At 47.5% G+C, this 24,044-nt stretch overlaps 2 protein-coding genes across 10 annotated transcripts; one reads left to right on the top strand and one right to left on the bottom strand.

Annotated features, from left to right (window-relative positions):
- The first annotated feature begins 614 nt into the window (after positions 1–614).
- On the top strand, positions 615–14,799 carry LOC131126569 (KAT8 regulatory NSL complex subunit 1-like). Of its 4 annotated transcripts, XM_058069249.2 has the most exons (16): positions 615–635; positions 1,151–1,189; positions 3,623–5,054; positions 11,170–11,311; positions 11,406–11,468; positions 11,575–11,663; positions 11,735–11,870; positions 11,948–12,113; positions 12,201–12,356; positions 12,430–12,588; positions 12,688–12,824; positions 12,899–13,020; positions 13,095–13,152; positions 13,234–13,346; positions 13,417–13,669; positions 13,745–14,799. In XM_058069249.2, the coding sequence occupies exons 3-16, from the start codon at positions 3,691–3,693 to the stop codon at positions 13,946–13,948; spliced, it is 3,162 nt and encodes a 1,053-aa protein (XP_057925232.2). In that variant the 5' UTR covers positions 615–635; positions 1,151–1,189; positions 3,623–3,690; the 3' UTR covers positions 13,949–14,799. The 4 variants fall into 4 exon arrangements, with proteins under 4 accessions (XP_057925232.2, XP_057925229.2, XP_057925230.2 ...); XM_058069246.2 differs by lacking the exons at positions 615–635; positions 1,151–1,189 and adding an exon at positions 1,686–2,342; XM_058069247.2 differs by lacking the exons at positions 615–635; positions 1,151–1,189 and adding an exon at positions 3,090–3,553.
- On the bottom strand, positions 14,255–23,953 carry LOC131126585 (microtubule-associated protein tau-like). 6 transcript variants are annotated; one of them, XM_078791328.1, is made up of 13 exons: positions 23,725–23,953; positions 22,094–22,226; positions 20,821–20,855; positions 20,514–20,574; positions 20,175–20,431; positions 20,024–20,116; positions 19,868–19,960; positions 19,664–19,756; positions 19,393–19,485; positions 19,022–19,103; positions 18,839–18,945; positions 16,461–16,585; positions 15,821–15,984 (listed from the first exon to the last, which is right to left on the bottom strand). In XM_078791328.1, the coding sequence occupies exons 2-13, from the start codon at positions 22,212–22,214 to the stop codon at positions 15,966–15,968; spliced, it is 1,179 nt and encodes a 392-aa protein (XP_078647454.1). In that variant the 5' UTR covers positions 22,215–22,226; positions 23,725–23,953; the 3' UTR covers positions 15,821–15,965. The 6 variants fall into 6 exon arrangements, with proteins under 6 accessions (XP_078647452.1, XP_078647453.1, XP_057925255.2 ...); XM_078791326.1 differs by lacking the exon at positions 16,461–16,585 and having other exon boundaries at positions 14,255–15,984; positions 23,725–23,949; XM_078791327.1 differs by lacking the exon at positions 16,461–16,585 and having other exon boundaries at positions 14,255–15,984; positions 23,657–23,739.
- Between the last annotated feature and the right edge of the window lie 91 nt (positions 23,954–24,044).

The following is a 24,044-nucleotide window of genomic DNA, read 5'->3' on the forward strand; positions in this document are numbered from 1 at the left end:
TTTGACTCATCTCTGTCGTGTTATGGTGAACAATTTTGCTCTTCTCTTTTGTTTGTTTTTTCTCAATGTGACAACTTTTCACTGTTATCCTTCTGTGGAGAATAGTCCATAATACACTGGTGCCATGGAGAAGGAGGGGGATGACGTCACTGCTTGTCATTTTGCTAAACTGCTGTACTTTACATGCCCGCTGCTACACTGCACTCTTGTATATAATTTCTTCTTCCTATTATATTGTCGTCAGATTAACTTTCTAACTGATGTGCAACAAACTAATGGATGTAAGAAGAGATTTGTCCAGAGAAAGAAAATTGCCCACATACGCTAATCAATGCACTTACGGCGCAAATGCATCTACGTGCACAAAGGCTAGCTTTCACACGCGCAGTCTGATTAATAATGATACTGTGGGTCAATTAAACAAATACATTGGTAATCTACAGTCAACATTTGACAATTATTTTGTATCATGAAGTTTCGTGCTATCAACTTTCGTCCACATTTCCGCTGTACGGGGATATGAGCAAATTGGCAGCCGTGTGAGCCAATGGGAAAACTCAAATTTCAGCACCAACCAATAGCAGACCGGGGGCGGGTGTTATCCAGTCGTAAACGGTTAGTAACAGGGCAAGCAGGTAAGTAAGATTTTGTCGTTATTTTCTCGAAATTAATAAACAGCACATTTGTCACGGCAAAAGAATGGCTGGCTCAAAGAGTTAATTGTCGGGAATGATGATCTTAAAATGAATATTTAACTTTTCAGTGCGCTTGTAGTGCATCTCCAGTCATTGAGAAGTGAGTGTGGGCTGTAACAAGCTAACGAGCGCTAGCTTAGCTTTAGCCCTATGTTAGCGAGCGTCCGGACTCGTTTTCAGGTTAGCGTGGCTAGCATGAGCCTCTCCGTTAGCTCCATCGGAAAGTACGGTGACTGTTATTTACCGTCCAAACAAATCTGCCGGCAGATGATTCGCCACGTCAACGGCCGAATAATTGCACTTGAAAAGTAGGCTGCAGGTTGCGGGTCTCAAATGTTGTCACCAATGAACTTTTCCGTATAAAATCAGCGGCGGTTCGTCTGTGTGGCTAACAGTGATGCTATCATTAAGTCACTTTGCAAACCATTCACTCACTTGTCTTCTGTTTATTGCAGTTGACGGAACTGATGAATCAACCAGCGATGGAGGTGAAGGTATTCATTCCTGTTTTGACTTTTTTTCTTTGCTTTGGGAAGTGGTCTCACCTGAGAGGACCGCCTTGGATGCATCCGTACGGCTCTGCCTGGAAACAAGGACAACATAGGTGGAATATTTACGGGACTCTCAAAAAAGGGCGACGGCTTCTAAAATGACAACAATTGATCATATCTTTATCTTTCAATCGAAACAATCATGTATTGATCTCGAAAGCAATTCAAACGTCCAGTAGCACATGTTAGACTAAACAATTCCTATGTACATTTATCAAAATAACACCTGATAAATAACGATCAAATGCTTATTATTATCAATGCACACGGCACATAAAGTACGTTTTAAATCACGTAAAATGCTCATATTCCAACAACAAATTGAATTCTAATAAGTTATAAATAGACCAGAGGGTGTTCTTTCTAGATAAGCTGGATCAATATGATACTAAAAATGACATGAGATCGATATGATCAAAATGAAATATCATCATGAAGACGGATGAATATGACCAAGAAGATATTAGATGAGTACGATCACGAAGATGTTATTAAATGAATATGATCATGACTATATCGGATGATAATATTGTCTTTGAAACCTTTATGGCGTTTCTTCCCCCTAGCGGCGGGCGCTGGCAGCGTATCCCGCCTACTGGCAAGCGGCACACGCACACGCACACGCACGCTAGTGTGTTTGTCAGACTCAAAGCCGAGCGCGAGCAGCTAGCCGCCATTTTCTCCGCGTCTCTCCCTAAAAGCAGAGAAAAAGACTCGCGTCAAAACGCCATCCGGATGGTCCTCCGCTCGTCGAAAATCGGGGATTGTGCCGACGGTATCCGCGAGATTGCCTCCATTTGAGCAAGTTTGGGACGGAAAGGAGTGTTTGACGGCCTTGTGCGAAATTGGCCGCAGCGAGGGGAGCTAGTAGGCGAGCAAGGTGTAGATCGTTGATTCGTCCATTGCCTCAATCCGGAACGAAGCCGAGCGGCGCCGTGAAGCGGGCCGTTTGGCACCCCCGGTTGCGATTTTTGGACACATTAATGGCATAGAGGTCGATTCCTACCGCCTTCTTGCCACAGCGCCCCTGTTTTTTCCACCCAAGTGTTGGGGATTGTTAACCAAATTCCCTCGGATAGTGCAAGCTCGTCACGTGGTAGGTTCCTCCTTTTTCTTTGTTAGCAGCTAGCCTACGTTAGCATGCCAGTCTGCTCTCAACAAGCACCGGCTGTTGTTATTGCCGTGCAATACGCAGGAATGGAAGCCTGGCCCCGTTGTGTCTTTGCAAGGCTTCTAGCTCGCCATTCCGTGGATCCCGTCGATGTGCGCTGCTGTTGTGCTTGGATTGACTTGACATAATAACCTCGTAATGTGGCTGTGGATTCCACTGTGGGCGTTATTCGCTCTACGTAGCCACTGGCTAAACGCTAGCTTGTATAATGCGGATAGATAAAGAACCGTATTAATAAGACTACTAATAATAGAGTCGTGTTGTGTTGGTTGCATCAGCAGAGCTAACAGGGCTAACGTTAGCCTTCCTGACATTTAATTTCACACTGTCATACATGCTCAGCTTGATGTCACTGGCGCCAACATGCGTGTGCACGTTTGGTAAACACTATGAAGACATTTTGATGTTTGCGAGCTTGTAAATGGACGCATTGTCACTATGTATGCCCCAGTCATGCCATCGGTGTGTAGGATGGACGTGTTATGTGCTAAAATGCATTACATAATGTGCGTCGGAAATCCCAACATGGCGTAGTGGCGCTGACTAGAAACTGCAGTGAAATAGTGAGAGGCCCATTCATGGCAGCCTGCACACATCCGCCTTCATCTTTGCCATCACAGGCAGCCCTCTTTCAAGTGCACAGCTCGCTGCTTTGACTGTCACTGTTTGTGTGTGTGTGTGTGTGTGTGTGTGTCTATTTGCTAAATAGTCCCATCTTGAATGATGATGACATCATGGGCTTTGGTCTTAAATCCATCTACTTATTGCCCTCAGCACTAAGGCCACATGTAGCCTTTAGCGCTAATCTTTTTTTTTTTATGCTCACCTTACAAATTCTTCCTCTTAGCATCAACAAGATGGTCCAGTTTGTTGCAGTGTAGCGTTTAACTTGATTTGTTGAGAATGAATGTATGACCTTTGCACTGAAGGCTGACAACCTGTAGTTCAAGTTGTATGTGTATATTGCATATCCTAGCGGTGTTGTGTACCACTTCCTCCTTCACTGAAGATGCTGTGTACTGGCGCATAATCAAGAAAGGTGCATTATATGTGACATTTGTGGTATAAATAACATGCCAAACTCCACTTTTATCAGTGTCGTGAATGTGCAAGGTTAGATTGTTGCCTCCACCAAGGTGAATTAGGACTGACGTCCACGTTGTATTAATTGTGCTCACCCATTAACTCCTGTTTCTCGTACCCAGGCTGTCCTCCGGGGGGGCAGTAAGCGGGTGGTGTGGAGCAGGCCGCGGTGCCCGTCCCTCTGCACTGCATGGCTGCGATGGCGCCCGCTCTCACCGACGCCCCAGCCGAAGCTCACCACATCCGCTTCAAACTGGCTGCCCCGTCATCGAGTCTGTCCGCAGCCAGTGCAGAGAACAACGGTAACGCCAACAACATACTCATCCACGGCACCGGCCCCTCCAAGTGTAAGGTCGCGTCTGAAGAAACGGGTCCTCTTGTTGACTTCTGTGGCGGAGACCAGGACCAGCAACAGCAGCAGCAGTCCCAAGCCGACTCCGTGGCCCAGGCGTCGGCCCTGGGCAAGCTCCAGCCACTGGTGGCTTCCTATCTCTGTTCTGATGTGAAATCTGTTCCATCAACTAAGGAGTCAATCACTCTTCAAGGAGTCCTCATCAAACAGTCGGTCTTGAAAAGTCACAGAATATTGCCCAGCTCCCTGCTCAACGGCGGAGACTTCCTGTTGAGGAAGCGGCACGCCATCGAACTTTCAGGAGGCCAACTCAAAAGCCTCATGAGTGGCAGCACGAACGGTGGGGGCCAGCCGATGGCACCTGTCAATGGCCTAGCCAAGAAGCTGGCCACCATGTCTGGCTCCAGTTGTGTGATGGCCATGAATGGAGATAAGACTCCTGCCTCCACAGACTCCCAATCCCAGAACCAGACTTTGGACTCAAACGCCCTGACAGCAAACCTAGTAGGTCATATTCCAGTGAAAGGAACCGTTAAACACAAGCATTCCCCTGGAGTTTGTCAAAATACGGAACCAACAGACCATCAGACTGTTGCACTTTCCCGCTGTTCGCATGACAACCGCGACGCCGGTGTAGAAGTCAAGTTGGAGGAGACGGATGCGCACACAACTACTAGTACCAGTACTAGTCCGTCACATGGTTTAGACAGGGAGAGACCGGGTTGTAGCCAGCAGGGCTCCCCGTCTTTGGACATTCTTGACACGCAAGTCGCGGAGCGCACACGCCTCAGCAGAAGCCGGCAAGTCGAAATTGAAAATCGCCTTCGACGGCTGCGCAAACGTCTTCAGGTGGTCCAGGCCAAGCAGGTGGAACGACACATTCAGCAGCAGCTCGGCGGCTTCCTGGATACAGCTGTCAGTCGACTGTTGGCTGGGAACCGCAAAGACCAGGCCGCCCCCACGGCAACATGGAGGACAGGCCGCCACTCTTCGTCAAACAACAGAGACAGTTTGGGGCGCTTCCTAAAGAGCGGCTCCATGCCTTTGGAACTGGAGAGGTTGTATCTGAGCGGCTCGGCTAACCTGCACTCGGCAGAGACGGCGTTTGACTCGGATGTAACGGAGAGCAGCTCTGGAGGAGACTCAGACCTGGAAGAGGAGGAGCTGACCCGGGTGGACATTGAGCAGCGCCATGTCAAAATGTAAGTGTAACTGTAATGTAAATGTAAGTAGGAGCATGTCATGCAATAACAACCCCCGCTGCAGTGACTGAGCAGGTTGTATATATGATTCCGCTTAGTGCTAATGCTAAGAGTGCTAGCATAGATAGCATCTGGCAGGGCCAGTGGAGTTGGGTGGGTGCAACGTCCACTCCAGTGGCTTTAACTGAAAAAGCCAAAAGTCTTGTTTATCAGTGCAATGAACACGCATGCAACTGAAACCAAGATGAAAATGCCAGGGGGGGGGTGGGGGAGTCGATGGGTGATGTCATGTTCACCTCAGCACTGGCTTCAGCACTATTTGACAGGAAGTTGACTTCAAGTAAGTCAACTACAGCAGGCTGCTGGCTGTGTTAATGGACTAGGTGAGTAGATTATTAACAAACTAGCGAAGAACACTTGATTTTTATTATCCCTCCTTTGTCGCCCCGACCCTTAACCTGAATATCTTTTTAAGCCAAACAGGAAAGCTTATGTATATTGTGTGCTTGACCCACTTATGGAAAGCTTACATCGACTGGTTCCTCCTCTTTTTATTGGTTGTTTTTATACAAGGAATTAGCAAATCATCTGATTAAGTCAGCCTGCAGCTAACTGGTATTTTCTTAGTTGATGAATCTGAAGCTTGTGTTTTGATCAGGTGAAGTTAGGGCCCAGGCAGTCAATCAATATGAACCAAACAGTATTTTGGTTTGCAGTATATCAGAAAAGAGGCAAAAATGTCGGCCACTGTTTTCCAAGGTCCAATCTGATGTGTGTGAATGTATTGGTTTGCCTAAAACATCAATTAATTGTCGCAGTTCTGCTTTCAAGTGATAATTGGATTTGTCATCAGACGTGCAGACTTGTATCGCTCCACGTATTACTCGTCCTCGTCAGTCATTACCAGCTGCATTGTGGGTTATCCTGCTTACCAACACAACAGACATGATGCAACATGCAGCTTCCTTTTGTCATGTGTGAGAAATTCCAAGCGGCTTCTTAATGTCTTCGCCCTAGCTCAGATGTTAACTGTCAGCGTAGCGTCATTCCTGTCCTCACTGCAGACGTGCCTTCTTTCCACATCTTCACTTTTCACCTCGCTTTGAGTGCAACATTTGGTGTGTCGGTGTGACTGCTTTTCTTTGGATTGGACAGTCGAGTCGTAGGAATGACGTGACTTACGGAGCACGCCTTGTTTGGAAGAGGAAAGAGTGAGTAGTGTCTAAGGCAACAAACAAATTCCATCTTGCATGACAGCGACACACAAAAGGCGAGAAAGGAGAAGGAGGGCACTTATCCTCAATGTTTCTCGTGAGAAGCTCCGGCGTTACTCGTGTCTATAAACATTCCTGATTCACGTATGGATGTGAGAGGCTTTTGGAAACATCTGGATATGTTGTGCTCGCTCCTTAGTTCCTCTACATGGAGCCACGGTTGTTACATAACCCCCCTCTCTCTCTTTTATGTAATGACTGCTGCAGTTCTTTCCTGCCCACACCCAATCCTGGACTCTTTCCGCCTAGACCACTTGGACACACTCTCAGTCTTTGTGTTGTTCACTTTTTGGGAACATTTGACTTTGGTTTTGGCCTGTTTTGTTTGTGAAACATGTTCATTTCTATGTGTGTGTTATGTTTAACACTCAGTGGTACAGTGTATGGCGGGGGTGTTCAAAGTATGGCGCTGGGGGCCATTTGCAGGTTTTGTTGGGGTTTTCTTTGACCTGTGGTACATTGTACAAAGTAGTAAAAATGTAAAGATGAAGCGGATGTGTTGATGATAGCTAATAATACCACAAAGCTTTGTCTTGAAATATTAATAAAAATACAAATACATTTTTCCATTTAAAAAATGTGAATAAAAATGCTCTCAATTCCAGACTATTGAGCACAAATATAAGGCACACCCAACAAATTTTAGAAAAGGAACAGTTAATTTGCACATATATAGGCTGCACTTGCCTAGACGCTGCATGTGTTGCTGCCCACCCACCCACCCACACAAACACACACACGGCGTTCAAGAGCTTCTGCAAAACACGATCGCCGCAAGACTTCAAAACATGCTATACCAGCTGCTGTTTTGACATTCTAAGCATCATGGGAACTGTAGTTCTTTTAGCCATAAATGATCTGCATCATTGTTTACGCCCAGAGTTCAAAGCATGTTGAAGAAAGTAGAGTCATGTAGCCTGGATCCAAAAATGCTAACATGAAAAAATATATGTAAATTATGGACGCTGTGATCGGGGTTTAATGCTGCTGATTTCGAAACGATCCTCCCCACCCCCCACTTCCAAAGTATTTCAACTTTTAGCATACAAGCTGGCAACATGACTTGCAAGTAGTCTGAGTCAGTCAATCTGACACAACCTGGGGCTGGGCGATATGGACCAAAACTCAATTATATTTACTTTGCATATCTATATAAGATAATTAGCATGATATTTTTCCCCAAAGTGAGCTTACATAAAAGTCAAAGCCAAATATGAGTGCAGTTTTATTAAAATTTAAACAAGCTAATAGAAAGAGCCACTGAAATAAAATAGTATATATTTTTTTTAAGTATAAATAGTTAAATCTAATGTGCAATGATGCTGCACTCACGGTAGCCTCTCTGCAGCTGGGTTAGCATTGTTAGCGCTTTCATTCCCCATGTAGTAAACACAGTTGATACCGTCTTCATCCAGCCACCTTTATACCGTCTTTTTTGCTGTTCAATCCCGCGATGCAGCCTCTCCTCCTCCGTACTTCCGCGGGGACGTCGAGTCACTCGGTGTAGCAGCTGCTAGCAGCTGCTCCTGTGTGTAAACAATGGAGCAAGATGCAAGCTACAAAGGTAACGAGATGACCATCCACGGCTGCACACTTGCTTAAGCGGTCGGTATGGCAATAAACAATAATACAAACTAAGTACTATTAAACACTAAAAATGCAGGAGACGTTACGGAGCTGCTTTAACTAGCTGGCACTCGGGCGGTGCCATCTTGAAACATGAGACCGCCGCATCAAAACCAGTCCACATCACTATGAACGATATGCTTGTTTGATATCGTGCTTAAAAGAAATATCGCTGTTTAAAAAATATTGCAACCCTCTTGAGGATAAGCGGTAAAGGAAATGAATGAATGATATATCGCCCAGCTGGAAGACACCTTTTGATGGTTTAAGTAGCTTTTCACATGCAGCCATCTAGACATACTACCCCCCCCCCCCCCCCCCAATGGTGCCAAACACCAGTAGACAAATATGTGACACACAATTTGACCTACCCACTGCGCTGTCTGGGGAGTAGAAAAGGTGGGATGTTCACATGCTGATATAGCACACATTTTATTCATGTGCATTTTGGATGTCTTATTCAGGTAAAAGAAGCTGGAAAATTCATCTTTCAATATTTCAGAGTAATTTCAGCTGGACTGATTCTAAGCTTTAATTAGTGTGTGTATCAAAGATATATTCTGGCCCCCTGACCGAATTTAACAGAGTCAAAAACTTGTCTCCCACAAAGGGCTACATGATATACAAAAAGGAACCATAACATGACCAAAACATACCAGACTGACTTCAAGAGAACATAGCTCACAGGTGAAACTTACATTTATTTGCTTTACACTTCCCTTATGCACTTACGGGTGAGTTAGCTACACTAGATGCCATGAAACCAATTCAATTGAAGCTTTTTAACATGGACTTGGATTTGTGCTTCCTGCGAAAAACTGTTTTAATTTATTCCACACATGGCCCGTCTCCGGGCTCGGCCACTCTGTGATTGGACACATGCCCAAAGTGCTTCCTAACCATGAATGAACCCCACTTTCTAAAATAGTTGATGATAAATGAATAGTCTTTGGAGAGCTAATTGAAGCATTTAGGGGCTACTGGAAGCTCATGAGCTACTTGCTGGAGACCCCTGACTTGCCGTGTATGAACTCTGAATGGTGCGGTGGAGCGGTCATTGTCGGACACACTTTGTCAGAGGCGCCGTTGGTGCGGTGGTGCTCAGAAGGTGGACATGAGGGTACCGCATGGGTGCACGGGGTGTCCAAAATGAATGCACCTTTCCCAGCAACTATCTGGCTTACAGCCATGGCCATATAAGGAATTCTACTCCTCTGTGACATCACAAAGAGGCTGTTTTCCCATGCTATTTGGAACACAGTGTTTTGAGCCATTCCAAACTGATTTCAGAGCTCACTTCCAAATGCGCACTCATTATCTGGACGCCTGGAGAATGCAACATTCTAACTACATTTATAGTAGGTCAGAAAAGTGGGAAAAGCTTAATGGGTCCCCTTTAAAGTAACCTGAAATGTTCATTATCCTACAAATTATTGTCTGATGATATTGACATTTTTAAGACCACTTTTTTTATGAATTACATGGCATAATAAAGAGTACATTGTAGCAATGCAATACACTTTTAATTTCTCAAGAGTATTGAACATTGTAATTGGAATGTCAAGTGCTTTTAAATAAAAAGAAAAACTAAAAATAAAATGATCTCTGAAGGAAAACAACCACAAACACATACGCATGCAGTTATGTAGTGCATTGTTCAACTGATGTAGGGGGTCATATTTGGACTACATGGACCACATGGGAGTAAAATGCAATGTTTCTGATGTTCTTCGACACGCCTTTTTCCACTCAGTTATAGGAATTGCTGTTTGTGACATGTTCTCGTTCTCTCAGACAATTCTTACTGTCAAACAATTCCCCAAATGTTGTTGTTTTTTTTTTTTTTTGCAATGTAGCTCACCTTGTTCATTCTGTTAAAACTGATGTATCTTGAAACTGGGGCTCTGGTATTGGCCTCAGAAAACATGGCTATTGTGTCGTCATTCATGTTGGCATATTGTTGCTCACCACGTAGCCCTACCTCCACATACTGGGACAAAGAAGCTTAAAGATGCACAAACACCTGCAGGGTGAAACCTTCTGTCATTCAGCCTGACAGCGAGACAAGGGAAAAAAACACTGCATGCAAATGTCTTATTTGGCAAAATTATCACCTTTTTTCCGTTCCGTTCAATTTTTGTGACAGGCCTGTCTCATGTATGGACATGATCATGTATTTATGGATTGAAAGGCTGATGTGTGTGCATGCATGCACGCACACACACAGCAAACACAACACGTTGGTTGTGTGTTGGGTTTTTGGACTAGTCTCTACCACGTGTGGTCGCTCCACAACGTCTGTACTGTGACCAGACAAGCACCACAGTGGAGAATGTGCTGATGGACACAAAACACTGGATGGAGTGATGCTGGTATTTTTTGTCGGGGGGGGGTGTGTATGTCCTGGTTAGTGGGGGTGGGCAGAGCTTCTGGTGAAGTGAGGACGTTGTTTGCCAGTGCTGCTGGCTGACTCCTCCTCTTGGACTATTAGGCCATTGAACTGTGTTCTTGTAGTGCACACCTCGTCTCATCTTCATTTCCGTATTTCTATTTTCTTTGTAAGGCTTCACTACACTCTTCAACATCCCCCAGAATTGGCAGACTATTCGTTTATAAGAACAGACACAGCGTAATTGGTGCAGTGGATGGTACACACACTCGCATCTAGTGTTTGTGAGCATCTCCATGGGGACAAGTCTATGCAAATGTGCAGCCAGTGCATTGATCGGATGCACCAGGGCGTGTTCAGGAGTGTTGCGACTCCCAAGCTTTCTTGATTGCTGACTTGATACAACACATAACATCCCCCAAAATAACACAGCATAACAATAAGAATGAATAGAATTACCTGTCATCAGATTTTCATGATGGGAAAGCAGATGGAGGGGAAGTGTGGACAAGATTCCTGCTTGGAATATTGGTTTCCCAGCCCCACACCCTCCAGCACTCCCTTCTGTTACTCTGCAGGCTGCCAGACCGTCCCGGTCTTCCCTGCCCTACTTTCCTCCCCCACTGCCTTTTTAGAGCGCCTTCGTTGCTGGTGGATGGGCAGCGGACAGGGTCACATCACTGAACTGTGCCCCCTGTGGTGGCCGCTGCATACTGCAGGAGCAGCCCATGAAAGCTGAAGTGTTTTTCCATCATGTCGGGTTTATGTCACTGCATACAAGATGGTGCAATGCTCTGGAAAGCTGAGCGTGCTTTGTGCTCCTCAGATGGAAGCGTGCGGAGAGTCGCTACACGCTGGAGAGGGCAGCGATCATCAGTCACTGGAACTGGCTGCAGGCTCACATCTCCGACTTGGAGTATCGCATACGGCAACAGACAGACATTTACAGACAGATTCGCGCGAGCAAGGTCTGGGTCCCTTTTAATATGTTTAAACGAAACATCACCTCTCCACCGAGGCGTTATTGACGTTTCTGATATGCTGCTGCATTTGACTGCACAGGGCTCAGTGGAGCTAGGAGGTGTTGGTCCTCAAGAAGTCAAGATGGAGCCTGGAAATGCTCAGGTAATTCCGAGTTGGTTAAGATTCATGAACGCTTGAGATTTCTTGGTGGTGAAGTTCAGCAGGAAATTGTGGACGCATCTAAGACCCACGGTGTGCTTTCCTGCAGGATGCGGCTTCAGAGCGTCTAGAGCACGGTTCCCCTGCAGAGCCTTGGAAAGGTCAAAACGGGCAGCCAGTCAACGGCGTCCTGAGCAGGTACTGATGATGATGATGATGATGATGATAACCTCTTCAAGCCGCTGCGTTAACTTGAGGCTTCTCGGCAGGATGGCGGAGTGTGTGGATGGCAAACACCAGCAGCCGCTTGACAGTACGTGTGTGGCAGCACGGACGCGGCCGCTCGTCAGTTGGCGCCGACGGAGGCTCATTCAGCCCAATACCGTGGCCAACCTGACTGGCAAGGTGAGTTATCATTCGTGTGTGCGTGTGTGCGTGCACGCCTGCCTCTCATGCTCTTGTTGAACCGCGAATGTGTGCAGGCGTCCAGAAGCAGCCTCATCCAGTGCACGTGCAGGGTCAACCCAAGCTGTGTGATGTGCGGTGGCCGGCCCACCCCCAGAGAAGACCCCCAGTACGAGCTGCCCACCTTGGAGCGCCTGTCAAGACTGGATCTTGGCGTCCACCCCATCCTCTCGTTCCCTGACGGTAGACGACTTCGCCCGAAGCTTGCATTGTCACGGTCGTGTGCCAAAGTCACGGTGCTGATGAAGCGGCTTCCTTTTGTCGCCGCAGACGTTTGTATCGGCCTTCGTCTGCAGCAGGTGATGAAGAGCTCATGGAACAGCAGGTCGCTGGAGAGGAGCAAACCTCTCAAGAAGCTCTCTCTCAAACACAAGCTGTCGTCCTCCAAAGAGAAGCACAAGTTTGCCAACTCGCTCATGGCAGTCAGTAAGTGCCCGTGCTCTCTGCCCCGCCATGCTAACCTTTGAGCAGTTGCAGTGACGCGTCCGCACGCTTTCAGGGCTGGGTCACTACAAGAGTCGAGCTGACAAGTTGAGGACACTGGAGAGCAGCGCCGCTGCGTGTAAGACGGAGCGGCTACATGCCGCACCACTGGGTCCGTACGAGAGGAACTACAGCCGCAAGAGACTGCGAGAGCCCTTGTTGGACACCAGTGACTGTGAGTGTGCTGGAACCGCAGATTCCCACTTTGCCGTGTCAACCTGTCCCACGTCCTTCAATATGTCTCCACTGTGTGTAATATGTCTGTCTTTTGCAGCCTCTCCAAAGCTCTTTGTGGACACCAGCGGTCCTTGTCCATCACTGGCCAGCATGCATGCGTCCTTGCACAGCCCCGTCACACGCCAGCTGTCCACGTCATCGGACAACGCCATGCCGCTGGGCATCGGCCCACCTGTAAGAAACGCCGTCCGTTCGCAGTACACGTACACGTTACGTACGTCCTGATGCTCTGACTTGTTGTCCGACAGCTGCCCATCAAGAGAAGGCGGGGAGAAAGCTCCTTCGATATCAACAACATTGTCATTCCTATGTCCGTGGCCGCGACCACGCGAGTGGAGAAGCTGCAGTACAAAGAGATCCTCACGCCCAGGTAAGTTCTATGGCGACCACCCGCTGTCCACACTGCCGCGCTCGTTGGCTCATGTGGCTTCCCCGTGTGTGCAGTTGGCGAGCTGTCGACGTCCTATCTCAGCCCATGGCGGAGGACGAGGATGAGCGTGACGTGAGTCATCAGCAGCCAGTCGAAACAAATAAGTGACGGTATTTCTCTGAAGGCCACCATGGCATGCACGTGTGTTTGCAGGTGGAGGACTTGTCGGACGCCGCCTTCATCCTGCTGCATCAGCCCTATGAGGACCAGGAGCGCTCTCGCTGGACTTGGATGGCCTTGGCCCCGGCGAAGAGGAGGGGCAGCAGGTAAGCTGTGATAGTGTTAGGTGGTCCAGCGGCGGCGTGACACTGACGCCGTTGTCCTTGTCACCATCAGGTCGTACAAGTCTGTCGATGGCCGCACCACCCCACTCTTGTGCGGCACCAACCCGTCTACCCCACAGCCGGCCTCCCCCGACCCCAGCCACTACCCCATGCTTCACGACTACAGCCACGTGCCGTCACCCATGAGTCCAGCCAGCCCCGACACTGCATCCAACCCCCACACACCGTGCTCCAGGGACTCCCATAGACTTCTGTCCAGCGAGGACACGCGCTGCTCCACGCCGGACTTCACCTTTGAGGAAAGGGTATGTCCGCGAGCACACGCGCATGCTTACGTCAGCGGTCATTGGAGCTGCATTCTCATTTGCTGACATTTTCAGACTGTGGCGCCGTGGGAACGGCGAAACTTCCCGTTGCCCGAAGACCCCACCCCAGAGCCCGAGGTGGAGGGCGAGCCCCACAGGCCTAGGATGCGAAGCATCTCAGGCTGCCGAGCGAGCACTTATGGCCGACTGGATTCAGACGACGGTGAAACGCCTTGTGAGGATGGCGGTCCAAAACACAAAGCGTCAGGCCACCGATGAGCGGGCGGCGCTCGTACATGAACTTGAGCGGACTTGAAGTGGCTCCTGTTGTTTGATATTCAAACATCAGTCTAATTCTTTCACAGTTTTTAGTGAACATGACGCAGATAGAAGCCTTTCCCGACAAAAAACATGTTACAGTATGGTTTGTGTAGTAGGCTAAACAATGTACATGGGGGCTTAGTGGTGTTTCATATGTGCCGTGTACACTCGTAGCGCACTATGTAGCGACTCCTCCCAATATGGCCAAAGGGTGTTTTTCTATCATTAGTTTGCTTGTAATTCCCATGTACATTTTTAGTGGAGTGACAAATAACAAAAGAAAAAAAAAAACTCCCACCCCCCCATCCAAATAAACAGGTACATTTAGGATGTGGCCCCTCCCCTTTGGCGGCGGCCTGACATCAGAGCACTTGTTTAGTTTTGTTGCTTTTTCCATTCCGGACATGTTTGTATGTTGTGTGTTCCAGCGTAACGTTGTCTTTGACTAGTGAACCATTCCTACGTGACGCTGGGGTGTCTTTCAGCATTTGTCCTGCAGGAGGCGCTGCTGCATGCTAAACATGCTAACACTTGTCACATGTAGCAGCTCTCAGCAAGATGCCACCAGAGCTCAGGTTGTTCAACCTTAAGGGAAACTCTCCTGTTCACATCCGAACCACACGCTCCCGTTGACTTGATTACTATGCAAAATTGAAAAGAAAAAAAAAATCCATCCTTTGCTTTTGCCACAGCCAATCACTGTTGTCTTTTCAGTAGTGACGTCACACGATGTACCGTTTGATTGTTGCAGCAGTTAATCACGTTTCTTTTTGTAAATAGCTCCATTAAAACATTTATGTTATATCTTGGCCACAGTGTTCTCTCTGCTGCTTAGCTGCGCTGACAAATCAAGAAAAGAAGTTGGTGTCTTAGTAGCATTTATTTTTCAAACACATACAGCAACAAGTCATCGTGAAGAGTTAGTAAATGCACAAGAACAACAATCACATTGGCACCACTGTACAGCGTCTCAACAGAAAGGTGAGTTACTATGGAAACTGGCTCATGTCAACATGGCTTCTTCACGTTTGAAGGAGTTTGCATGCACCTCAACTATAAATACTTTTTTTTTAAACTAGCGCCATCTGTATGTGAGGCCTACCCTGCACAGGCTAGACGAGCCCCCCCAATCCAGAAGGTCCTCGGTTAGGCGCATGCAGGAAGTGACGTAACAGCAGGAACTTTTAATTGATTAAAATGTAGTTTTCAAAACAACGAATGTGCATCAAATAAAAGTAGAAAGATGTTCCCATGAAAAATGAGTTAACCTTCACACACATCGCGACATACAAGGTAGGTAGATAAGTCAATCAGCAATTACTGCAGGAAGTGACTGGCCCTCACAAGGCTTCTTGAGTGCTGCCCCCTGCTGGCTGGAGGTGTGAACTTCCGCTGACAAAATTAGTTTTCACTCAAATGGCGCCACAATACAGTCAGCCCGCAAACAGACATAGAAAAACTGACGGCAGCAGGCACGATACGAACGTTTCTTCTCATCAAAAAACACCTCAAATGTCCGACAGAAAACCAACGCTAGGGGTTGTTCAAAACGTGTCCACGAACTGGACCCGAACAGCTCCGAACCTTACCTCTACGACTCAGCGGGACGCGTCTAATCACTGGATGGTCAAAATGGCGGCACAGTAAAGACCAAAGAGACTTCGTAAGGACAATAAAGTGTGGTTTCAAGAGTGATGGCGATTACAAAAAGTCCGGTGAGGAGAAGAAGAAGAAGAAGACGAGGAAGGCAACGCAGCTGGACGAGGCGGTGACGGGGAAGGTGGGGAGGCCGGCGCTCACAGGCCCTGCTGGGCCAGCGAGGCGCTCACCTGGTCGGCCAGCGTGGACAGTTGAGGGGGGTCGGCCATGTTGAGGCTGCCGGAGGACGACACGGTGCTGAGCTGTTGGGGGGAGTCCTCCAGCGACACGATCTCCGCGCCGTGGTCGGTGCGGGCCTTGGCGGTCTCGCGGAAGGTCAGTTTGTGGCTTTCGATCTGCGTACAAGCGTGAACACGTGACGCCGCGCACGCGCTCGCTGTCCGTCAACACGCTCCTCCCACCCTGTATCTCTAAGCTAACTTCCTGTTTGTGCCGATGCTAAGTTCCTTCATCTTATATTCCTACATTTCTATACTGCTAACTACTATGCGGATTGAATATCAACAACCCCACCCACACACACACATAATAATCACAATAACTTCCATTAAGTGCACTCCATTTTGCCTCAATTAGAATTCCTAAAGATGATACATTCTCCTTATCAGTAGCAACAAATCATGTAATTCTTCATTGTACTTAAATCAAAATTTGTCAGGTGAAAACGACGACCAGGCCTGATTACTGCCCCCAACTGTCCAACCAAGGAACTGCACCAAACGGTGTAGGTTAGGGTTAGGCTCCAAATGAATGATGAACTAAACAAAAAAAGGGTGTAATGAGGAGGAAGTGATGACACGGTTGTACTTACTGCACTCCTCCGTCTTTGGGAGGGGAGGGGACCTCAGTCTGAGGTGACGGAGGGGGGGTGGCAGCGGGGGAGGGGATGGAGGGCCTGTCTGAGGCGCTCCGCTCGCCTTCCGTCCCCTTCGTTCGCTACACGGGGTGCCAGCAGGGGTGGGAACGGGGGGGGGGGGGGGTGGGTGGCGGGGGAGGAGGGGGGAGGCATGCAACAAAAATAAGACGTGATGGAGTCAACAGAAATCCAAACATTCAAAGCAATAAATCAGAATAAAGTGCCGTACATCCAAAAAAAAGAAATCATAATGCTTGGCAATGGAAGTGAGGGGAGTAATGGGAATGGTGGGACGTGAACAAGGGGCGATGCGGCGTCGACGGAAATTGTCCCGAATTTCCCACTCAGTCCGTTTCCATGCACGCAATACACCATTTTGACATTGCCAATGCTGAATTTGGTTTTGCGGTTATTAAAAAGACCTAAATGTGGAATATGAAGTGGAGCATGCTCAGATGGCAAAGGATGCGGTAAAGGTTAACATTTGTGGGGTGAGGAGGAAACAAATGGACATACATCCATCAAAACATCAAAACTAAAGCTTTTAACAGTAGAGTAATCCCTTCCCAATTCGCACAATTCATGCCCAGAGGGCTCTCACAATATTAAAAAAAACTTATTTTGAAGGTCGTAAACAGGTTTTCCATGTCTTACTTCCCTTTATTATGTCTGCTATATCGGGTAATAGGAAGGTACCGGTGACTATAGGGGTGTTATTCCATGTGTAAAGGTCTCTAATGTTAAAAAAAAGTATTAAAAGGTATTTAGTATTTTCTACCTAATTATGCATTTTTGGCCTTGTGCGACGTATACTCCAGTGCGACTTATGTATGTTTTTTTCTACCTAATTATGCATTTTTGTGACTTATACTCTAGTGCGACTTATGTATGTTTTTTTTTCCTAATTATGCAGTTTTGGCCTTGTGCGACTTATGTAAGTTTTTTTGTAACCTAATTATGCTTTTTTGGCCTTGTGTGACTTATACTCTAGTGCGACTTATGTAAGTTTTTTTCTACCTAATTTTGCATTTTTGGCCTTGTGTGACTTATACTCCAGTGTGACTTATGTACATTTTTTTCTACCTAATTATGCATTTTTGGCCTTGTGTGACTTATACTCTAGGGCGACTTATGTACGTTTTTTTCAATCTAATTATGCATTTTTGGCCTTGTGTGACTTATACTCTAGTGTGACTTATGTATGTTTTTTTCTACCTAATTATGCATTTTTGGCCTTGTGTGACTTATACTCCAGTGCGACTTATGTACGTTTTTTTTCTACCTAATTATGCATTTTTGGCCTTGTGCGACGTATACTCCAGTGCGACTTATGTATGTTTTTTTCTACCTAATCATGCATTTTTGGCCTTGTGTGACTTATACTCCAGTGCGACTTATGTATGTTTTTTTTCTACCTAATTATGCATTTTTGGCTTTGTGCGACGTATACTCCAGTGCGACTTATGTACGTTTTTTTTCTACCTAATTATGCATTTTTGGCCTTGTGCGACGTATACTCCAGTGCGACTTATGTATGTTTTTTTCTACCTAATCATGCATTTTTGGCCTTGTGTGACTTATACTCCAGTGCGACTTATGTATGTTTTTTTTCTACCTAATTATGCATTTTTGGCTTTGTGCGACGTATACTCCAGTGCGACTTATGTACGTTTTTTTTCTACCTAATTATTCATTTTTGGCCTTGTGCGACTTATACTCCAGTGCGACTTATGTATGTTTTTTTCTACCTAATTATGCATTTTTGGCCTTGTGTGACTTATACTCTAGGGCGACTTATGTACATTTTTTTCTACCTAATTATGCATTTTTGGCCTTGTATGACTTATACTCTAGTGCGACTTATGTACGTTTTTTTTCTACCTAATTATGCATTTTTGGCCTTGTGCGACTTATACTCCAGTGCGACTTATGTATGTTTTTTTCTACCTAATTATGCATTTTTGGCTTTGTGCGACTCCGGAGCGATTTATAGTCCAGAAAATACGGTATTGTATGAATGGATTTATATGATTTATGGGTACATATGTAGCTAATTATTTAGCACAGATTGACCACAATTACTTATTACCATTTCCATCCATGCAAATCCATGAAATCCTACTTTACGAAAATTCACTTATCACTGTTGTGTTTGGAACCAATCGCCCGTGCTAAACTAGGGATTACTATACATTTGTTTAGTTTTGGCGAGGTGAACATGTAAACAGGAATATTCTTGCTCGTGTACACAAACATGTCTTGTTTCCACCTTCAGTGGAATACTGTGTACATGGAAAAAACGTAGTGAAAGATTCCAAGCGAAACACGGTTACCTTCCTCTGTCCGCCTCCGGGAACGTGGCCAATGTTGTTGAGCGAGCCGACCTTGGACTGAACTTTGAACTCCAGCTTCTCGTTTTTGATCTCCACGTTCCCTCCGCCTGATGGACACGGAACGAACGACCCGGTTGAGTCAGACTAAGGGAGGACATTCCTGGAATGGGGTTGTGACGTCACCTGGTTTGTGATGGATGTTGGCTTTGGAGCCGCACTTGGACGTCACGTTGCTCAGATCCACTTTTTTGTGGAGGATTTGGACCTGAGCGTCAAACAAAACAACACGGAGGTTTTAGTTGGCAGCGGACAATTCCTAGCCCAACATCGACGCTGGCTGAAATGTGTCGAATATTCACATTCCACAATCATGCATCGTTTAGGGGGTGGCACGAACATGGCTGTTGTCACGGTAACGTCACACTAATGACACAAAAGGACCAAACCCACTAGTCTTGAAAGTGGTCTAGTGAGTTCTTCTCAGGGATGAAGGGCCTTAATAGGGAAAGGGGAGGGTCTTTGGCTCTCCAGCAGCCAATCAGAGAGCTACTCACATTTCCGCCACCGGGAACGTGTTTCATATTATCTTTGGAACCGCAGCGGGAGCGCACGGTGCTCAAGTCCAACTTCTTGTCTAGAATCTGAACCTGGAAGTCGACACGTGGGGAAAAACCATGTTATCCCGGAGGAAACTCAGTGAGGCACGGACCGCGGCCGCAGAGCTGAGCTAACTGAGGAAGGGGGCGGGGCTTCTCTGTCCTATAAATGCGCAAGTGGTGACACTTTGCCCACGTTGGACGTGACTGGCAGGTCCACGTTACTTACATGGCCTCCACCGGGAACATGTTTCAAATTGTCTTTGGAGCCACACTTAGACTGGACATTACTATAGTCCACCTTCTGATCAGGTATTTTAACCTGGAAGAGCACAGAGGTGAGGGAACATCAGAGTGAATGCTCCTGTCAATATAAGATCTTTGAGGTCTCTGTGCAAATAGGAAGTGGCGTGCGGCATTGACGCCTCCTCACCTTGCCGCCTCCTGGCGTGTGCTTCATGTTGTCCTTGGAGCCGCAGCGGGACTGGACGCCTGTCAGGTCCATCTTCTTGTCCAGGATTTGAACCTGCAGCGAGAAGGAAAAGAAGATGAGATACGAGATTTGCTTGTTTACGCCAAAAGTACTCACGTTTCCACCGCCGGGCATGTGCTTGAGGTTGGCTTTGGATCCGCACTTGGACTGCACGCTGCTGTAGTCCGCCTTTTGGTCCAGGATCTGCACCTGCAGAAAGACCGGGTTTACAGCCTGACTGCAGTTGGTTGTTCGGCCGTGCCGTTACCTTTCCGCCGCCCGGCTGGTGCTTCATGTTTTCCGTGGACCCGATCTTGGACTTCACACCCTTCAAGTCGGGCATGGGCGTCGCGGCGGCGGCCAGCGGGGCCGGCGGGCGACTCTTCAGGGAACCCGGCGACTTGGGCGTACTGCGGACCACCGCTACTTTCTTTAGCTTGTTGGCATCGCCCGCTGACTTTCCGGAGGGTGCCTGACTAGAGGGAGACTTGGGGGTGCCGGGACTGCTTTGTCCGCTGACCGCGTCTGAAAACATCACAGGAACCGGATTCAGGGACTGGACGACTGGAATGGGACACGAGGACATGAGCTCCCGAGGTGGTCCTACCTGGCTGGGCTCTGGCGACCGCTTTGCTTCCGGAATTTTGAGACTTTGCGGCGGAGACATTCTGCAAGACAACAAAGTCCTTTGAGTCGTCTTCATGAGTCCAAGTTGACGTGGATGAAGATGAGGTCGGCAAGTCGGCGAAGAATCTGTCCACCGCTTATCCCGAAATTGCTATGGCCGTATGCGGCTCTGCAGAGTTACCAGGGATGGCACTGGGGCCGCTGTTTTGTTACTCTTGGCAACTTTGATGGGTGTCTTTGTCACGAGGAACAAACACAAAGTGAACGATGAGGGCGTCATCACGTACCTTCTCTGTAGCGCCGTTATCCATTTTGGCAGGAGCTGGACAAAAAACAAAAAATAGCGAGAAGACGAGAAGATGAGTCCACCTCACACACAAACAGTCGCCACAACATCGGCTTTTCCTGAAGCTTCCCTGTTGGTCTCTGCCTCACTGGGGACCAGTTGGACCACACAAACTCCATGTGGTCCTGTTCTGGAGGCCTAAAGCTGAAGCCCACCAGCTTCAGTGAGGATGGACCTCACGGGTCTTCTAGCGCCAAACTCTGGACCATCAATCCCACTGCTGCCGTGAATTCTTCGGATTCAGGACACGCCTACCCTTTTCTCTAAACCAGGGGTCTCAAACTCACGGCCCGCAGGCCAAATGCGGCCCGCGGGACACTAGTTTGAGGCCCCCGCCTTGATATGAAAATTTAATTTGTTTCATTTGTTTTTTGATTTGTTTATTTTTCCATCTTATTTTGTGTCGAAAAGTAAAAATTAACATTAAACATTTATTTAATAATAAATATAAATTAATTTGTTAATTTGTTTCATTTGTTTTTTGATTTGCTTATTTATTTTTCCATCTTATTTTGTGTCAAAAAATAAAAATTAACATTAAACATTTATTTAATAATTTAAAAATAAATAAAAATTAATTTAATTTGTTTCATTTGTTTTTTGATTTGCTTATTTATTTTTCCATCTTATTTTGTGTCGAAAAATAAATATTAACATTAAACATTGAATAATTTAATTATAAATGAAAATTAATTTATAATGATTTATAATAATTTAATATTTTATCAGAGCTTTTCCAAAGCACTATGTATAGCAGAAGCATTGAAGACTATTACATATATATATTCATTAATATTTAATATAATTAATATTTGTTAATATTTGTATTATATTTTTATTATTTTTTTCCTGTTTTTACTATATATATATATTTTTTTGTATTTTATGTATTTATTTATTTTTGAACCAGCCTCACCCAGACCTTAGCTCCAGTGGCCCCCAGGTAAATTGAGTTTGAGACCCCTGCTCTAAACCATCACCGCAATCAAGACCCCAGGCAGGCTAGGTACAGGTGACTGACAAGCAGGGCGTGTCTTTATGGAAGCCCCGCCCACCGGTGGACAAAGACACTGTCGCGACTGCGGCTGTTTTTGTGGCTATCAAGCAGCAGTCAATCAAAAAAGTTCATCGTGACTTTGAGCTCTTCACGCCAAAACAGGAAGTAGGGTGCTAGGCTGAAGGCGATGACGTCCTACACGTAAAAGGGAACTGACCTGTCATTTGGGCGTGGCCCATCTGCACGCCGTTCTCCTGGCGGTGCTCGTTGAGGCTCATCGCGGCGAAAGAGGCGTTTGCACCCCCTGCGGCTGTGTAGCTGTTGGCGGCGTAGTCCATGCTGAGTGATGTCTGCCGGGTACAGAGAAGGCGGAGTCAGTGGGAGTGATGTCATACATGACGGACACTTTGTCTGACATGAGTGGAAACGGACACGATGCGGGAAGTTTCATGTTACGGCCTGTGAAACAAATATAGACCCCCCCCAAGACCAAAATAAACTGGTCCACATGCTGGGGGAAGGGGAGGGCGACCAAGCATATGGGGGGTTATTGCAGGTGAGGGGGCGTGTCATGATGACGCCGCAACGGCAGTGTCTAGAATGGTTGCCATGGTAACTATATGACCTTTTTCAACATTCGACCGCCGTGGCGTCTATTTCATTAGCGAGTTTCTGACAGGACACTGCACCACAGCAAGATGGCCGACACGGCCAATGTGGCCGACGATGATGAATGGCGGCGTTGGAGCGCTCCATTCCTAGTCAGCAGTGGCGTTCCGCACGAACAGGTCCATACAAGAAAGCGGCATTCCCGCAGCCAAGTTTGGTCTATGATGGACCGTTGCCAGTCAGACGCCATCGAGTAGGCGGAGCTTAATCAACTGACAACACGGGGGTCTGCTTCCAGGAAGCCAAGACATCACCTGACCACCTCTCATGGGTGAGGAGGTCCTGATCCAGCACCGATTCTTCCTGATTGGACGCCACCTTTGCCCCCCCCCCCACAACGGAGCCTCCGCCTTCAGTTTGTGCTTGATTGATCCTGACCCACTTTGCTGTGTGGAGCTAAGAGGCGGGGCCAAGCCACGTGACCTTTCACCCCCTCTCGGGAAAAGCATGAAGGAATCCCAAATATGAAGGCCTACCCACTTCGCGGTTGCGTCATCAGCATGTCAACCGTGGCGTTTGCTGTGAGCTAACAGGCTAGCTGAAAAGTGTGTGCGCGTGCCACGCGCGCCCATCACTGTGAGCGCCATTGTTATCACGTGCAGGCCGACCCACACATTAATATGACCACTACCGTGCACCTGATCCCGAGCGTGCATGATGCTAATTCACCGAGTTGGAGGGGGGCGGGGTGGACGAGTGCGAGAATGTTCTTCGGGGGGGGGGGGGGGGCGAACACCTTTGCACGCTCCAGAATGAAGCAGCGCGTGCGTGAGGAAGCTGTGGAATAACACGCGCGACACAAAGGAGGGACGTGCACGTCGGCGGGAGGACCCGCTCTGGGGGGGGGATGTAGACATTTTCTGCTGCGTGCACGCGCCCAGCGACGCCCGCGCTTCTTGTACAAAACACGTCAACGCTGCAAAGACCCTCGACGTGCACGCTCAGCTCGCGCCATTCGGCTCCACCGACCCGCGCATTTTATAGCGGCAAGTGTCGGCTTCATGCGCGTGACGCGTCCCGGGCCCGACCTCTCCCATGCGCGTCAGGAAAAAAAAAAAAAGATGAAGACACCGTGCTCGCGCGTGCACGCCACCTTAAATGTGTCACTTACGGGGGGTGTTCGGCGGTTCGGTACCGACCCGAGCGAAGAAATGACACCGGAGGTTCGAGTCTTCTTACCTGAGTGCACGCGGACGTGTCTGCTCTTCAGCGGCGGTCTCACCGGGCGCGCACACGCTCCTCCTCGCTGTGCACGCTCAGGCCGCTGGGGGGCGCGCCTGCGCTGCCAAGGCAAGGCTGTTATGCACGCGCCTGGCCCTTAGTATCAATCAGTATCAGTCTTTTTCTTTTTTTTCTTTTTTTTTCTTTTTTCTTCAGCTTCTAGAAGCTTTCATTTGTCACCGAGTCTGCTGCCAACATGGCCGACGACTCCGCATCAACAGTGGACTTTTTGTCCTCTTGGTCTCGCCGGTGCCAAGCACAGCTGACGTCGCCTGTGA

Source organism: Doryrhamphus excisus, linkage group LG6 (genome assembly GCF_037039965.1).
Source record: "Doryrhamphus excisus strain RoL-2023G ecotype Guam linkage group LG6, RoL_Dexc_Guam_v1.1, whole genome shotgun sequence".
In the NCBI taxonomy this organism is placed as follows: Eukaryota; Metazoa; Chordata; class Actinopteri; order Syngnathiformes; family Syngnathidae; genus Doryrhamphus; species Doryrhamphus excisus.

Excerpts from the sequence above, each read along its gene's own strand:
- LOC131126569 (XM_058069249.2), top strand. The coding sequence starts at position 3,691 with ATGGCTGCGATGGCGCCCGCTCTCACCGACGCCCCAGCCGAAGCTCAC. Across the intron at positions 11,469-11,574 it reads TGGAGCCTGGAAATGCTCAG|GATGCGGCTTCAGAGCGTCT; the intron begins GTAATTCCGAGT and ends GCTTTCCTGCAG. Across the intron at positions 12,825-12,898 it reads CGCTGGGCATCGGCCCACCT|CTGCCCATCAAGAGAAGGCG; the intron begins GTAAGAAACGCC and ends GTTGTCCGACAG.
- LOC131126585 (XM_078791326.1), bottom strand. The coding sequence starts at position 22,214 with ATGGACTACGCCGCCAACAGCTACACAGCCGCAGGGGGTGCAAACGCC. Across the intron at positions 20,856-22,093 it reads GGGCCACGCCCAAATGACAG|CTCCTGCCAAAATGGATAAC; the intron begins GTCAGTTCCCTT and ends TTTTTTGTCCAG. Across the intron at positions 18,946-19,021 it reads CAACATCCATCACAAACCAG|GCGGAGGGAACGTGGAGATC; the intron begins GTGACGTCACAA and ends CGTGTCCATCAG.